Source organism: Schistocerca americana, chromosome 4, assembly GCF_021461395.2.
Source record: "Schistocerca americana isolate TAMUIC-IGC-003095 chromosome 4, iqSchAmer2.1, whole genome shotgun sequence".
NCBI lineage: Eukaryota > Metazoa > Arthropoda > Insecta > Orthoptera > Acrididae > Schistocerca > Schistocerca americana.
The window spans coordinates 820,062,019-820,078,047 of record NC_060122.1 but is presented as its reverse complement, the minus strand read 5'-3'; the positions used below and the strand labels follow the sequence as shown (position 1 = coordinate 820,078,047).

Below are 16,029 nucleotides of genomic sequence, written 5' to 3'. Positions count from 1 at the left end.
CCTGAATACACGTGTGTCCCTCACAGCCTTCCTGAGTTCCTGATCTGTTGTTATATAGTCAATGACAGATCTGGTTTCCCTGCCTTCCCAAGTATACCGGTGAATGTTCTCATGTTTAAAAAAGGAGTTTGTGATTACTAAGCCCATACTGGCACAGAAATCCAAGAGTTGTTTCCCATTCCTGTTGGCCTCCATATCCTCTCCAAATTTACCCATAACCTTTTTATACCCTTCTGTTCGATTTCCAATCCTGACATTAAAATCACCCATGAGCAGAACACTGTCCTTGTCCTTTACTCTAACAACTATATCACTGAGTGCATCATAAAAACTATCCCTCTTATCTTGATCTGTCCCTTCACAATGCGAATATACTGATACAATCCTAATTTTTCTTGTTAGACACTGTCAAATCTATCCACATCAGTCGTTCATTTACGTATCTTACTGCAACTACGCTGGATTCCATTTCTTTTCTGATGTAAAGCCCTGCACCCCATTGTGCTATTCCTGCTTTGACTCCTGACAGGTAAACCTTGTGTTCTCCCACTTCCTCTTCTTTCTCACCCCTTACCCGAATGCCACTAACAGCTAAAACGTCCAACCCCATCTTACTTGCAGCCTCTGCCAACTCTACCTTCTTCCCCGAGTAGCCCCATTGATATTAATAGCTCCCCATCTCGTTACCATTCGTTTGCTGAGTCGTATCTTAGGAGTCCCTGGTTTGTCAATTGGAGGTGGGGCTCCGTCAGCTCCAAAGGTCCGAGGCATTTTGCTCTGATTGTTGCCAGCATCATATTTAAAGTACCAGGGAAGCAAGTTGCTAGCCTTAATTGCTTTAGGTCCCATTGGGTTTTACCCCTAACGGTTGAGGGACTAACAGGTGATTTGGTAGTCTTTGCCGTCTGAGCACAAAGGTGACCACGACTCAGAATATGTCCGAGATGCCCAGCCTTATTCCAAAGTAACTGGTATCCTGACTGTCAGGACCACTTACTTGGCCACTAATACGTTGCCCGTGGTTCATGAACTAGGACATGACAACAGGAACCCACACCATGAACCACAAGATAACATGATAAGAAATAATTTTGTTTGTAATTCTGACATTTAATTTACATTGCATTAATTTATTCTTATAAGATATTTTTTAGTTTGTCCAACATCATCGATGAACACAATATTATTTTTACTCTAATATTTTGAAGATTTGTGATACCAATATAACAATTCTCACCCATATCATTTGTAATTTATATAATTTTATGAGAATCACTGTTGTAACAAAGCTGTCATTTCTTTAACAACCTATAATTTAATATTTTTATTAAGTAATTAAGGCCGATAATTCAACCGCGCCCCCCCCCCCCCCCCCACACACACACACACACACACACATATACACGCCTCTAGTTTCACAAAAATGTTTCTGGAAGTGGCAGATTTTTCCTTTAGTGAAATATACGATTTTTTCTCAACTGAATTTTATGAATATTATGCATTATTACATGAATTTATTGTCATTATATAGTTTTAAGTTAACAAGAGCAATTGCATCACAATTTCCAAGTGGAAGTATATCTCCATATTGCACAATGTAATCATCTACTGAACGTAGTTTGTTGATTTTCAATAGTTTGATAAATCTGACCCAGTTTCATTCTCAGAAATATTCAGTATTTAGCTTCTCTAAATATTTGTTCTCTGCAGTTGTACATATGAATTTTATAAGCACACAAAATATATGAGACAATAATACTACACAAACCCAATTGTATTCTGAATTTTAATGCAAAAATTTAATTAAATAAAATCTTCCAGTGATTTAAGTTTATGCTGTGGGACTGACTCATATTAAATTTTTATGTATACTATAGTTTCTCTAATATAATAAGACAACAAAACTGTTGGAAAGTGATTTATTTGGTACTAACAATTGGAAAGTTGTTTAGAAAAGATAGCTTTGAATTATTTCCTACATCAAAAAAATTAAAGATTGCTTCATTCTCTGTGTTGCAGGAAAGACAAGGAGTCATTGTCCATGAAGTGACAGAGACTAGAACACTGAAGCTCTCTCATAGCCCGTCCTTTGGAATAACATCGTATCATATGACCCACGAGATAACTGATAGTGCAGAACCAAAAGCAGAAAAAGGGGCTGCTTCTATTTCTAAGGAGACTCATGATAGTGCTCCAGCTCTTGATATACGGCAGAAAAAACAAGATTTCGAGGAAAAAACTGAAGAGGAAATTAAATTGGAAGATGGTCTCAAAGAGGTAAGCTCCCCTGAAAAGGGATATCACCCTACAATAGCTCGGCACGCGTTGAAGAGCATCCTGTGATATCATCAGAAGATTCAAACCAGATACTGCAACTGAGAAAGATGTATGCAGAATGCATGTCTCAAATTTTTGTTGCTATGTACATTACAAATGTTGTTATGTAATGAAAATGAGGTTTGGTAGCTTATGACAGATGGAGTTCTATATGATAATCTGGCTATTTGTGCTTGTTTGTTTAGCTGTCTGTGACATAGAGATGAATCACTGATACATACTATTTATTCATGACAGCTACAGCGTTTGAGCAAAGGTGTAGTGTAGAGTACACATTTCTGCTTCCTGACTCTTAAACAAAAGATCAGAGTGTTATTATAATTATCATTTGTCTCTTCATGAATGAAAGATCTAATTTCAAATATTTGTGCAGCATCTGAAAAATTCTGCTTTTGCCTCTGACATCTATTAGACACTTGCTATGTATCAAATTACTTAACATATTACGGGACATAATTCAGGATGCAGAGAAAAAGAAATGGCTCCGAACTACTCAGAGTATCTGAACCACAACTAAGAAGGAAGTAAATCTTGCCTCAGGTACGACAGGTAACGAAGAAAATCTAAACCTCTGTTGACTGAAAGCTTAATTATTATTTCATAACTTTACTGCTAGTAAAGCCTTTGCTATGCAGATGCAGGTTTCATTTCACAAGAGCTACATTGACTTATTTATTATATTCTGGATACAAAGCAAGCACATCTTATACAACATAAACATCTTATCAATACATAGACAAGAATACAAAGAAAAGAAATTCATATAAGAAGTAACACTCAGTTACTCAGCTAACTTGAAACGAAAGGTACAAGTCTCCATTTACTCATTCACTAACATGTTTGTTCATTCGTTCATTAATTCATTATGTTCCGTACATCCCATTAAAAAGGAGAACCTTCAGGGATATGGAATGAGTCAAGGTATATATTAGCATGAGACAATGGCAGCACAGAAGTTTACTCAGCATAATGTATTAATAATCAGCTATCACTATAATGCTTGCTGCTATTCATACTTATACCACTAAATTTAACCAATTAAATTGGTAAGACAGCCACTACTTTTTTAAAAAAAGAAAAAAAGAAAAAAATTGCTGTTTCCTTAGTTTTACTGTATAACTATTGTTCAATTGCTATCAGTAGCTTCATATTCATTTGACTGCAATGATATTTTTCAGACAACCTGTGCTTTACGTTTATAACTACTGAGTCCTACTTATAGTGCATTATTATTTGTCATACAGCTTCATAACAAACACTATTTGCCATGTAGCTAACAGAACTTTTTAATCACTAAAACTATGCACTCAGATAATTTGTGAAAAGATTGCTAATGAGATATATTTTTAACTTCTTCTAATTGGCAGAGATTTCCAATTTCTTGCTTTATGTTAGCTTGATGCCTTTCCTCCAAGAGTACATACTCCATTTCAGAAATGGGATGAGGACGCAAAGTCGACATGAAATTATTTTTGAGTCCTGTAGGAGATTATTTTGTACTTACTCCATCTCAGACAGAGCTCACAACAAAAATATGAATTCACTATGAAAGGATGTCAGACAAATAATTAACATACAGAACTCATAATTTATGTTTTTCACAATCAAAGAACTTAAAAATTGAAATTCCTTAAAATCAAGTCTGTATTGAATTCATTTGGAATGTTCATCTTGTCATTACCAGCTTCATCTCAGTGCTGTAAAACAATTTAACAGTTGGGACCACCTGACACCAAGACCCCCAGGTCCTTATAGACTCAGTTTCTCTTCTCTGCAAGTAAAATTCATGTTCATTGTCTTTCACGTTACATGACAAAATTCTAAATTTGTTTTGTCAAACTATATTCTGCTTGCTCAGTCTTTTAATTTTCTGCCACACAACCCCACTCTTCCATCCACCTTATTCTTTACACAGTGAATCATAGGAATCTTTATCATCAAGTCTTCATCCAAGTCACATTATCAGCTATAATTAGCAATTTTTTTGTAGGACAAAGGCCAGATCTAGTCAGCTCTGAAAACAACTCATTTCTTTGCCACTGTCTTTGTTACAGATCCATTTTTTGGGTTCTGTACCTCAGTCAGTAAAAATGGAACCTGTATAGGATCACTTTGTTGTCTGTCTGCCTGTCTCAATTTTTAGATCCTTCTTCCTCAGGAAAAGGTACATGTATCAAGTTGAAATTTAAGCTTCTATGCCAATGCAATCAAAAGATATAGCCATTTATGTCACATATTTTGACACTCACAAATTCACTCATGAAAACCTATAGTGTGCCTTGTGTTGACCTTTAACCATGAACCTTGGCAAGAAGCAAGGATTTACAGTACAAGAAAGTTAATTCGTAACAATTTTTTTTTTTTATTTGTTATCCATATGTCTGTCAGTGTCTTAAGACTTCCTTTTTCTCATGAACAGATAGACATTTCAAGTTCAAATTTATGCCACCTAGGCCCAACTAAAGTCTACAGTCCCTTAGCAGTGTACGAAATTATAAGTGGATGCAGTCAAAGGATACGGCCATTTATGTCACACATCTTGATACTTACAAACTCCCTCATCAAAACCTATAGAGTACTTCCTATTGAATTAGAATCATGAAATGCGGCAAGAATCAAGGTTTCACAGTACAACTTGAGGGAAAAAAAGTCTGAGAATTATCTTGAAATTCATATCAAAAGTCTTGGAATTCTTTCAACATATACCTTGCCAGTGTCGATGTCAATAGCATGAAAGGATGGATGAACACTCAATACACAGAATTAAGTTTGCTAGGAACCCACAGTGTGCAAGTCCTAATTGCACTTATCGGATGTTTTTTCTGATGTCACCTGCCACCCTTCCATCACTTGGAATCAATAAATAAGTTCTCTGATCAATCTATCATCTATTTGCCTGATTACATGTCCAACTCATATCCATATCTTTTTCATTAGTCATAATTATATATTTCATCTGAGTTTGTTTCCCACTCCATTTGTTTATTTTTCCGTCTCTCCTGCCGGATTTCAACATCCACCTGTCCATTGCCCACTGAGCAATCCCCAGTTCCTGAATGGTTCTTCTGTTGTAATTTATGTCTCACTGCCATAAAACAGAGCTGAAACTACACACTGATTGCAAACCACCCATTTCAGACATATCATTTGAAGACAGTTCTTCATGGAATACAAATAATGGAGGGGTAAAAGTAACAACTCAATACATAACTGAGGCATTCAGTCATTGACAGATATATAATTAAGACTCAGAATGTTTCTTGCTTTTGAATGAGTTGTTCTTTAGTGTATGTGTGCGCACACACACACACACACACACACACACACACACACAAGCAAACAAACAAACACACACACACTCACTCTCTCTGCCCAGACACCACAGCTCGACTGGGATGTGGTGATGAGTTGCAAGCAGTGTCCAAGGGAAGGAAGAAGGTGGGGAATGGATAAGGGTGAATGATGGATGGAGCAGGAATCAGCAGGTACACAGGATAGCAATGTGACACTTGTGATCTCATTCTGGCTGCTGGCAAGCAGAGTGACTGTGGGAGTGGATTGTGAGGAGAGATAAATGACAGAAGGAAGCAAACTGCAGATAGGAGAGTGTGAATGCAGGATGAGTGAAGTTATGATCATGGGTGCGATTTTAGGTACATGTGGAGTACGGCTATCAGAGATTAGGGGGATTACAAGACTGACAAATGTATTGCAAGGACAATTCCCATCTAAGTATTGAAGGGAAATATGATGGACAGAAGGATCAAGACGGCAAGAGCTGTGAAGCAGTCACTGAAATCGAGCATGTTGTACTCAGCAGCGTTATCTACCATTCGATGGTCTATTCTGCCCCTTGCTGGTTCGTGACCACTGATTCAGGTAGACGGGTATTGGTTATTCCACTTTCCACCCAATCCACCAAATATCTTAGTCCAACCTTATATTACACCAGTTCTGAAGCCCTTGCCATATGGATCACAAAGCTGTGGATGCCCCAGGTGCAACATCTGCATGATGTACCCTTCCAGCACATCCTATTTCTGTCACAACCAGAGGCAGGGCCATATGGAAAGTAGCCATATCGTATACTAGCTCTTTTGTAACTACACAGCATTTTATGTGGTTTATGACCACCAACCAGCTGTCCAGTCTTGCCATTTTGTCTTAGGTTACTTTAATAAAGGTAATATTGATTTTAATTTTCTTTTTGTAATACAGCCTGCATCTTAATTACGTCCCTGCTCTATTTCTCTGTAGTGTTCTAGACACTGGGATAAAAAGGTAATTCAGTCATGTCATCAGTCACAGGTTACTGCCCTATGCTGAATAGCTTTTGCTTAATTCACTGCCTAATGCATCACTGTATGACAGTAATGAAAGCAACAGTATGTTTAGTGCACTGTATTCCTGGATTTCAGAACTTAAGCATCTATTATTTCTTCTAGCAGCTCTTTACTGTTGTCACAGGGCGCAGCGGAAACATTTGAAGTTGTTCTTTCATAGGTAAATTGTTCACAGTACCGAGTACCCTATATGGCACTCAGATGTAATGTCTGTCATCGATGGGTCTGGATCCTCAACTGAGATACATGTATATAAAGCAACTGTAAGGAAACTATTTTTGGCAGATGCTTTAAACCATTTTAAAGAACAACAAAAATTTATAAATTGTTAGTGATCCACCTCACACTGTCTAAAGCCTTCCATTACTTTCTTCTTTATTCTTATGCACAAAAATACTTACGAAAAAAATCAAACCCACTCATCTCTTCGAAGTATTCACTGCATTATTATAATCAGATAAAATCCAATTCAAACAAAAACTTGAGTAGTTAATCTTAGAAGGAATGGAAAAAATTGAAGAAAGAAAAGGTTTCACTTCAAATTCTTATTTCATTCAGGTCATATGAAAGTCCAGTTGGTATACAGAATAATATATACTGAGAGATGTTAAAGTAGAAGGACAAAGTGAGTAAAGTTTTCATAAATTTCAAAGTCAGTATAGATAAAGCTATACCTCAGCTGAAGAAGACTTGAGGCTAGAAAGCAGCCCTGATCTATTTAACAATTAGTGATAAGTCATTTAAGTACACCACAGAAAGTAAAGATCAGAAAGGCCAACCAAGGATATGAGAACTGAGTTTGGTGTGTTACACATGGTGTTACCTTACTCTGCGTTAGAGTGCATGTTTATTGCGAGGGGTCGGGGATGGAGAAGGGAGGAGGAGGTGGGTGACAGGAAAGACTGATAATCATCTTCGGCAAGGAAGCTGTAATCAGTTCCACTACTGATTTGAGTGTAGTGGGCAAGATGTGAGCATTTAATTCTGATAGGTTCAGGCCATAAAGGAAATTAAAGATACAGCACAAGTATGTCATGTAAGTCATGATTATTTGCAAACCTGCAGATCCACATCAAGTAACACAAATATTTCTTTTTTAGTAAATGCACAGTTGCACAATTTACCCTGTTCACAGCACTATGTTTTAAGAATCTTGGTTTTGAAAGATATACATTTGGAAAATTCCAGCAAATAAACTGTAGATGAAATGTCAGTAAATATGAAAAAGTAAGTTCCATTAGCCACCATGCCTTCATCCAAAAAAAATAGTGATATGGGGGGAGGGGGAAATGGTACTGCCAAATAAAATGCATGTTCTATGCTGTGATACTAATGGGGTCTACAGTTAAATTTTGAGCAAATGTGGTAAGAAATGAAAATGTTGTCAACAGTGTTATTACTGAGGAAATTGCCCTTTGCATTTATATAAATACTCTACCAAAGATTGCACAGAATTCTATGTATCTCACATTTCATGCACTGAAATTATTGTATTGTACTTTATTGGTCCTCTTTCATTATTTTTTGTGGAAGGTCAAAACATACAAGACAAGTCAATTTTATGTTTTTTTATGACATTATGGGTACAGATTTTTTTAAATTAAATAACAATAAACAATTTAGAATTATATTACAGTACATAATATCCTGTTTCCTTGAAGTTATCATCACTCACTCACATGCATAACAATGCATGCGTATGCACACACCAAGTATACTTCACAATCTTTGACTTCCCAACGTCACAACACTATCTAACATTCTTTGACTTACCTGTGTGTTGCCAGCACACTGCCTGATAATTACATGCTTTTATACAGACCATAAAGAATGAAAACTGGTTCATCCTTCATTTTCTTTCTGCTGTCCAAATCTGACATGGGGTGCTTCAGTAGCTCTTTTTTTCCTTCAGGTTATGAGTCCATCATGCCTTTTTTTTCAAGTTTTGTATATAAAAACAGTCATCAGGAGCATTTCCTGAAGATAATATGAGGTATGCTGCTGTAGAGTAGGCTATGTGCACTGTGCAAGAGGTTGCACTGCTTGGACTGTACATATACTTTCAAAACAGTACAAATAAGAACCTTTGCTTCATCCTACATTTGGTTCATAATATATATAAGAAATGGAAGCCTAAAATTTTCAGATGACATAATAATGATCACCAGGGCTGTACTGTGAGGAATACAATATTGTTCTCAGATGCAGATGCACACATTAATTTTTGTAGCTGATATGTAACTCAATCTATACATCCTGTAGTAACTTGCGAGGCAATACCCTGGTACTCTACATGCTCCATTGTCTGTTATACGCTATCGATAATTTAGTGCAATGCAACGTCTGTGAAGTTCTCTGTGTTACGTTAAGTTATTTTATTAGAAGGAGGATTATTTTACCTTCACTGCCAGCAACCAGCTGCCATTACCACTGAAAAGGTAACTTATTTGTATCATAAAAACATGAATGTACAAATTTACATACCTACAAGAAAAATTATTAATGTCATTGCCTTTTAAATACCCCAGCCTCTAGACTAATTGCAAATAGGAAAGCTTTTTTTCATAATTACATTGTTAAAGTGGATTATAAACTGTCTCATAAAAATGTCAGGTAGTAACTTGGATTAAGTTGAAGCAAAATATAACTAATAAAATATTTTGCAGCAGGTAAGACATATCCACCTACTTGTCTGCGAAATAAGAACTACTGAGATACTGCTGACACACACATTAAAAGATTTTGAATTTGTAGTTATTAGAAGCTTTAATTGACTCATTCATCACAAAAGAATAATGGGTGAGAAATAGATAACATTATGGAGTATGATTCACACCCATTTTCAAAATAATAACTGACTGTATGCACAGTTAACGTGTAAACATAAAAAGGCACCTATATTACAAATATTTTCTTACTCTTTGAACCCCTATGGTCCAATATTTATATATTTCATCCATTCTTCTTATACGCAGTGTTTCTGATTTCTTTGATGAAGGAACTATTGCAGAATTCCAAGACATAAGTTCAACTGCCTTTTAATTTAACCCAGTCACCTGTATTTCAGGTGCTTATGTTTTTTTGTTAGTAAGTGAAAATTTCTTTTACATTTCAGACACAGAATATAAATTTAACATCATTCCTCCAAATCTGTAACCTCAAATAACCTTTATAATTTTTTTAATGTACTAACCATTGCTAGGTATTAAAAGGAGACATATTTTTCCACCATTATGAAAATCACATTAGAATATTCTAAATAGTAATGAACTGTGCTGTAGTCACACATAGTATGTCGCATAATCTTCTGATGCAGAAATTTTCTTTCCAAATACAAATGTTGTCTTGGCTATCGGTCACAAAGACAATCATACTTCACTCTGTTAAAAGTTATTTTAAGTTATTTAGGTCATTATGGTGGATTCTGTCCTAGTCAGTTTTCTGAGATAATGGTGAAAGATGTTCATCATATTATCAAACCACAAGCCTTATTTATATGAGTATCAGCTAGCAGAATTAAAGTATAATCTACTTTAGTCTAGTTACTTAACTGCTTAACCGTTCAGTGAAGTCATGCAATTAACAGAACAATAATACAACAACAAAGGTAAACAACATTAATGTTCATGTCCAAACTTTTCAACTGACTATAAACTGCCATATTTTTAATAATAATTTGCACAAATGATGAACAAAAATTAAAACAAATCTAGTGTTTGCAAAGATACATTTCACTTTGAATATTAATTAATTGTCGTGTATTGATTATACCCAAAGATTTTGGTTCTAAGGTACATCTTTGGTTTATTGTGTACTTTATGTAGGAAAAGCATTATCTGAAGATCTTTTGTGAGCTTTCTGTGTGACTAAACTCATGATATACTGCAAATATTCTCTCAAAAGGTGAAACAAATATTTCGCCAGAATGAAACTTATTGTAGTTCTCAGTCACTCTCATAATCTTGACAGGTTCTCAAATGTTCAATTCTCTTGCAGAACTAATTTGAAACACAGTTTGACCATTGCAAAGAAAGTGTAAGGGTGATTTTTTTTCATTTTTGTTACCTTACTCAAATGTTTACACCCAAACAGCCATATACCTCATCATTATATCCGTAACTTAAAAATACATTTGTTTATACAATATGTCATGTTATTAATACCTTAACCACACATACTGCATCAGAAATGTGTTTGTTAAAGTTGGAGATAGCTTTATTACTACTGTAAGCAATGCACAAACTAAAATTGAAAGTTGGTGTGAATAAATAACCACACAAGAATAACCATTGCAGTATCATCTCCAAAACTTAGTGGTTTCACTGTTACATTTATTTTATCCTTAACTGCACTCTGTGAAATACTTGTGTCAAATCATTTGATTGATTGATGTGTTTATTCACCTGTATAATAATACAAATTGTATGGACCTATGGATGGTATTCCCACTTTAATTTCCTGTAGTTTTAGTATATTCATACTCAAACATAATGAAACTTACATAAATGTTAATACCTCTGTTATTTTGTAGCATGGTGTGTGAAAATATATATCATGGTGAATGTTTATATGTATTTGGTAAATTAACAGAACAATATTTTGTATGATGTATTTACAGTCTATTTTATGCAATTTACCACTAACTTTCCCTGTAATTTTCAAATATGATAACTGCCATGATTTTAAATGTGTTTGTTTGAATTCCTGTATGCAAAATGCTGTGATTTTAATTAGCAAATCAAGTACATATGTGTGGGGTTTCTATACTAACACATTTTACTGAACCTTTAAATTTTATTAATTCCTAATCTTTAAACATAGAATAATTCTTCCAGTTTCTGCTCAAATCAGTCTGTTAAGTTTTTGACTTTTTGTTTGTTGATATGTCTTATAAAGTTATATACTGCATTGTTGATTAAATGGAAACCACCTAGTTTTTATGTGTATGTTGACTGTGCTATAGAGGCATGACTGTAATGAGAATATTGTGTGATTTGTAGTATTGTTGCACTTGAAACAATTCTAAATAAATCGACACATTACATATTACTCTTCCTTTAATTTGTTTTATTTACCTTAGAGATAGTTTTCCACAAATTCCCCATTAAAATAAACAGCAAGGCATGTTACTTAATTCTTCCACTCCCTGTGTACTCATTTTCCTTGTCTTACAAGTAACAACATAACATATTTTTTATTGCTGAAGGCTGATTGTTCCTCAGAACTTTTTTTAAAGTAACATGGCAGTCGACTGTTACAATCTGTTCAATAAATAATATTCACAAATCAGTTTTTGACAAAATTATTTAACTGGATAGATAAAAAATCTACTCACCAAGTGGCGGCAGAACACACACATAATAGATGGTTCTAACTGGCAAGCTTTCAGAGCTACTGGCTCCTTCCTCAGGCAGAAGAGTTGAAGGGAAAGGAATAAGGGTGAACAAAAAGGACTGGAGAGGTCTAGGAAAAGGGGTAGATTTTGGGAAAGTCATCCGGAACCATGGGACAGGGGTGACTTGGTGTACGGGATGAGAAGGAAAGACTGATTGTTGGAGACTGCATCAGATGAGATTTGAAAACCTGAGAGCTGAAAAGTGGAAGACAGGGTTGAGATTCAGATTCTTTATTCGCCATTGACCACCTGAGGTGGAATAGGCAATTTACATGGATATCATATAACATTTTCCTTGAATAGTACCTTAAAGCTAAATGAGCATTGCAAATAGTGTCCATAGATGATAACATACACCATAACATAAGATAAATACATTCAGTGACACCACATAATGAAATTCTTAAAAATTAATGTGGATTGATTTCTGTTATATTGTAAAAAGGATTGATTAGTAACCAATTTAGTAGCTTGCTCCTGAAGCTACTTATGTGAGCTGACCGAGAAGAAAATGGAAGTTTATTAAATATTTTTAGACTATTGATTAGATGAGAATTCCCTGTTGTTGTCAGCCTGTGCCTCGATATGTCTAATTTTCTTTTGCCTCTGGTATTATGGTGGTGTATGTTTTCCCTCATTTCAAAATCTGCTATATTGTTTTTTGCAATACGTAACTCAAGACAATTTTGCACAGGTATGGTTGATGTGTGTTTCCCACATTAACTTAGAGTCTACATGAATTCCTAGAATTTTAACTGCTTTCACCTCTACCTCTTATGACAATCCTAGTATAATCTGTTGGTTTTTATCAGGATTGCAAAGCAGTGTATTTGATGAGAACCAATTTAGTGCTGCTTCCAGGCCATCTTGCATCATGTCTTGCAGAACTGATATGTTCTCGTGCTGAGCAAGCAAAGTTGTGTCATCAGCACAACAAATAACAGTATTGGGAATACAAAGGGGTAAATCATTGACAGCAATTATAAAAAAGAAGGGCCCAAGAACAGAACCTTGTGGGACTCCTGTCTTAACTTCTAGCAATTGTGAGTCTCTGCTTCTGACAGAGGCAAACTGCTTCCTATTGTTTAGGTATGATTCAATTACTGCCAATGCAGAGTCTTGTACACCATAGAATTTGAGTTTAGCAAGTAAGATATCATGGGAAATGCAGTCAAATGCCTTACTTAAATCACATAAAAGAAGTGAGGCTTTATTTTTATTCTCGAAGGCTGTTATTACTTCATTCACAATTGAAAGAACAGCAGTGGTGGTATTTCTTCCCTTGCGGAAGCCAAATTGACTATTAAAGAGTAAATTATGCAACTCAAAGTAGTAGCTTAGTTGGTTATAAATAAGAGATTCAAATATTTTTGAGAAAATGGGAACTATTGAAACTGGTCGGTAATTTTTGAGATCATGTTTGTCCCCTTTTTTATACATTGGGATAACTTTCGATATTTTTAGAGTTGTAGGAAGACAGAGGTTACTGCTTAAACCCCATGCATGAGTTAATAAAAGTGAAGTGCACTGTGTGTGGGATGAGGCCGGTGCAAATCAATGGGAAAGATAATATAGAAAACCAAGAGTAGTTACAGTGAAGAAATGCTGAGATGAAAGAAATTAATGTAAATAAAGGCCAGGTGGCTGGCAAGAACCAAGGACATGTTGTAGTGCTAGTTCTCACCTGCGTAGTTCTGAGAAATTGGTGTCTTGGGGAAGAATCCAAATGGCATGTGTGGTGAAACAGGTGCCAAGGTCACGAATCTTAAGTTGTAATGCATGTTCTGCAACAGGTTATCGCAAGTTGCCAGTATACACCCTCTGCCAATTGCCCATTCATCCTAACTGATAATTTGGTGGTAGTCATGCCAATGTAGATGGCCGACCTGTGTTTATGTAACAGCTGGTATATGAAATGTTGTTTTGCAGGTGGCTCTCTCTTTGATAGTATATGTTCCATCAGTTACAGGGCTGTTATAAGTGATGGTAGGAGGGTGCGTATGGCAAGTCTTGCAGTGGGGACAGTCACAGGGGTAGGAGCCATTGGGCAGGGAGATGGGTGCAGAAGGAGCACAGGGTCCGACGAGATTATTGTGGAGATTGGGAGGATGACAGAAAGCTTTTCTAGGTATGGTGGGCAAAATTTCAGACAGAGTGCATCTCATTTCAGGGAATAATTTTAGGAAGTCATGGCCCTGTAGACGTAGCTGATTAACACATTCCAAACCAGGATAATACTAAGTCACAAATGGTGTGCTCCGATGTTGGTTTTTGGAGGGATCAACAGTACCAGGATTGGATGTGATGGCCCAGGAAATCTGCTTTTTAATTAGACTGGTGTGATAATTATGTGGCATGAAGGCTGAGGTGAGAATAGTGGTGTATTGCTGTAAAGAGTCTGCGTCCGAACAGATACATTTCCCTCGGATGCCAAGGCTGTACGGGAGGGAATGTTTGACATGAAAGGGATGCCAACTGTCAAAATGTAAGTACTGTTGTTTGTTGGTAGATTTAACATGGATGGAAGTGTGTAGCTAGCCTAAGGTGAGGATGAGATCAACATCAAGGAAAGTGGCACGGGATCCGGAATAGGACCATGTGAAATTTAACTGGGAAAAGGTATTAAGAGATTCCAGGAATTTCAGCAGGTCAGCCTCACCATGAATCCATACAGTAAAGACGTCATCAATGTATCTAAACCAAACCAGGGGCTGAAGAGTTATGGATTCCACAAAAGCCCCCTCCAAGCGACCCACGAAAAGGTTGCTATAGGAAGGAGCCATCCTGGTTCCCATGGCCATACCCCTGATCTGTTTTGTGTCTGCCTCTCAAAGATGAAGTAGTTGTTGATAAGTATAAAGTTGATTAAAGTTATTTAAGCAGTAATCTCTGTCTGCATATTACCTTGTCTTCCACCTTTAAGCTCTCAGGTTTTCAAATCTTGTCTGATGCAGGCCCCATCAATCAGTCTTTCCTTCTCATCCCATTAGGTAAGTTTCCCCTGCCTGCGGCTTTGGGTGACTTTGCCGAAACTACCCTCCTTCCTAGACCTTTCTAGTCCTCTTCCTTCACCCCTCTTCCTTTCCCTTCAACTGCCTGAAGAAGGAGCCACTGGCTGTGAAAGCTTGCCAATTACAGCCGTCTATTATGTGTGTGTTCTGACGCTGCTTGGTGAGTAAATTTTTTATTTATCCAGTTAAATAATATCCACAAATCAGTATCACAAATATTTTATCTGATACCACTGCTTCTGGTACTACCTAAGTTAAACAGAAGAAGCTCTACAATGTATGAATTACACCTTTGACCCACCAGTTCATCAACCACATAAAAAATAATTCATGTTGAACTGAAAACATATTTCCTGAATAATATGATGTTTTTGTTCTATTTATTGCCACATTTTTCCATACTTTTTTGAAGTTCTGGTCTCTGAAATAGCAGCTACCAGAGGTAAGTGCCAGTAGTGTCAGTGCAGTCATAACTGCCGTCTGTGTCACGTCTGCTGTGCAGCGAGCTACGTTAATTTAAGTATTAACTGTATTTTTCTTACTTGTCACTTCTTCTTCCGTGTGTTTTTGCTTTTAGGAAGCTTTAATTGTCGAGTGCTAGTAATAGTGTTCCACAGATTTTGTGTTTGTTTTGAATACAGTCAGAGAGAGTCCCTTTAGTCATCCATAGTGCCAGTAGTGCTAGTGTTTGTTTTCAACACAGTCCAGAGACAGGTAGTGCTATTTTCATTGTTTTCTACAAGAAGTGTCTAGCAACCACAGTTTAGTCAACTATCAGCCGCCTTTAGTGAATCAGCAGTCTAGTTAAAAGTTGATTAACTCTCTACAGTAAATTCATTTCTTAGGATGGATAGGATGTGTGACTGCTGTGTACGGACACAGGAGGAGCTGGTCACCGTTCACGAACAGCTGAACGTGTTGATGGCCGCGGTCAGCCGTCTTC

General features: G+C 36.4%; 1 protein-coding gene across 2 annotated transcripts in view; it reads left to right on the top strand.

Moving 5' to 3' along the window:
- The window catches only part of LOC124613951 (muscle M-line assembly protein unc-89), a 722,488-nt gene that overhangs the window by 41,561 nt on the left and 664,898 nt on the right, over positions 1–16,029 (top strand). For both annotated transcript variants that reach the window (XM_047142722.1, XM_047142721.1), the window contains exon 2: positions 2,020–2,277. In XM_047142722.1, the coding sequence (XP_046998678.1) occupies positions 2,110–2,277 (168 nt within the window). In that variant the 5' untranslated portion in view covers positions 2,020–2,109. The remainder of the gene's footprint in view (positions 1–2,019; positions 2,278–16,029) is intronic.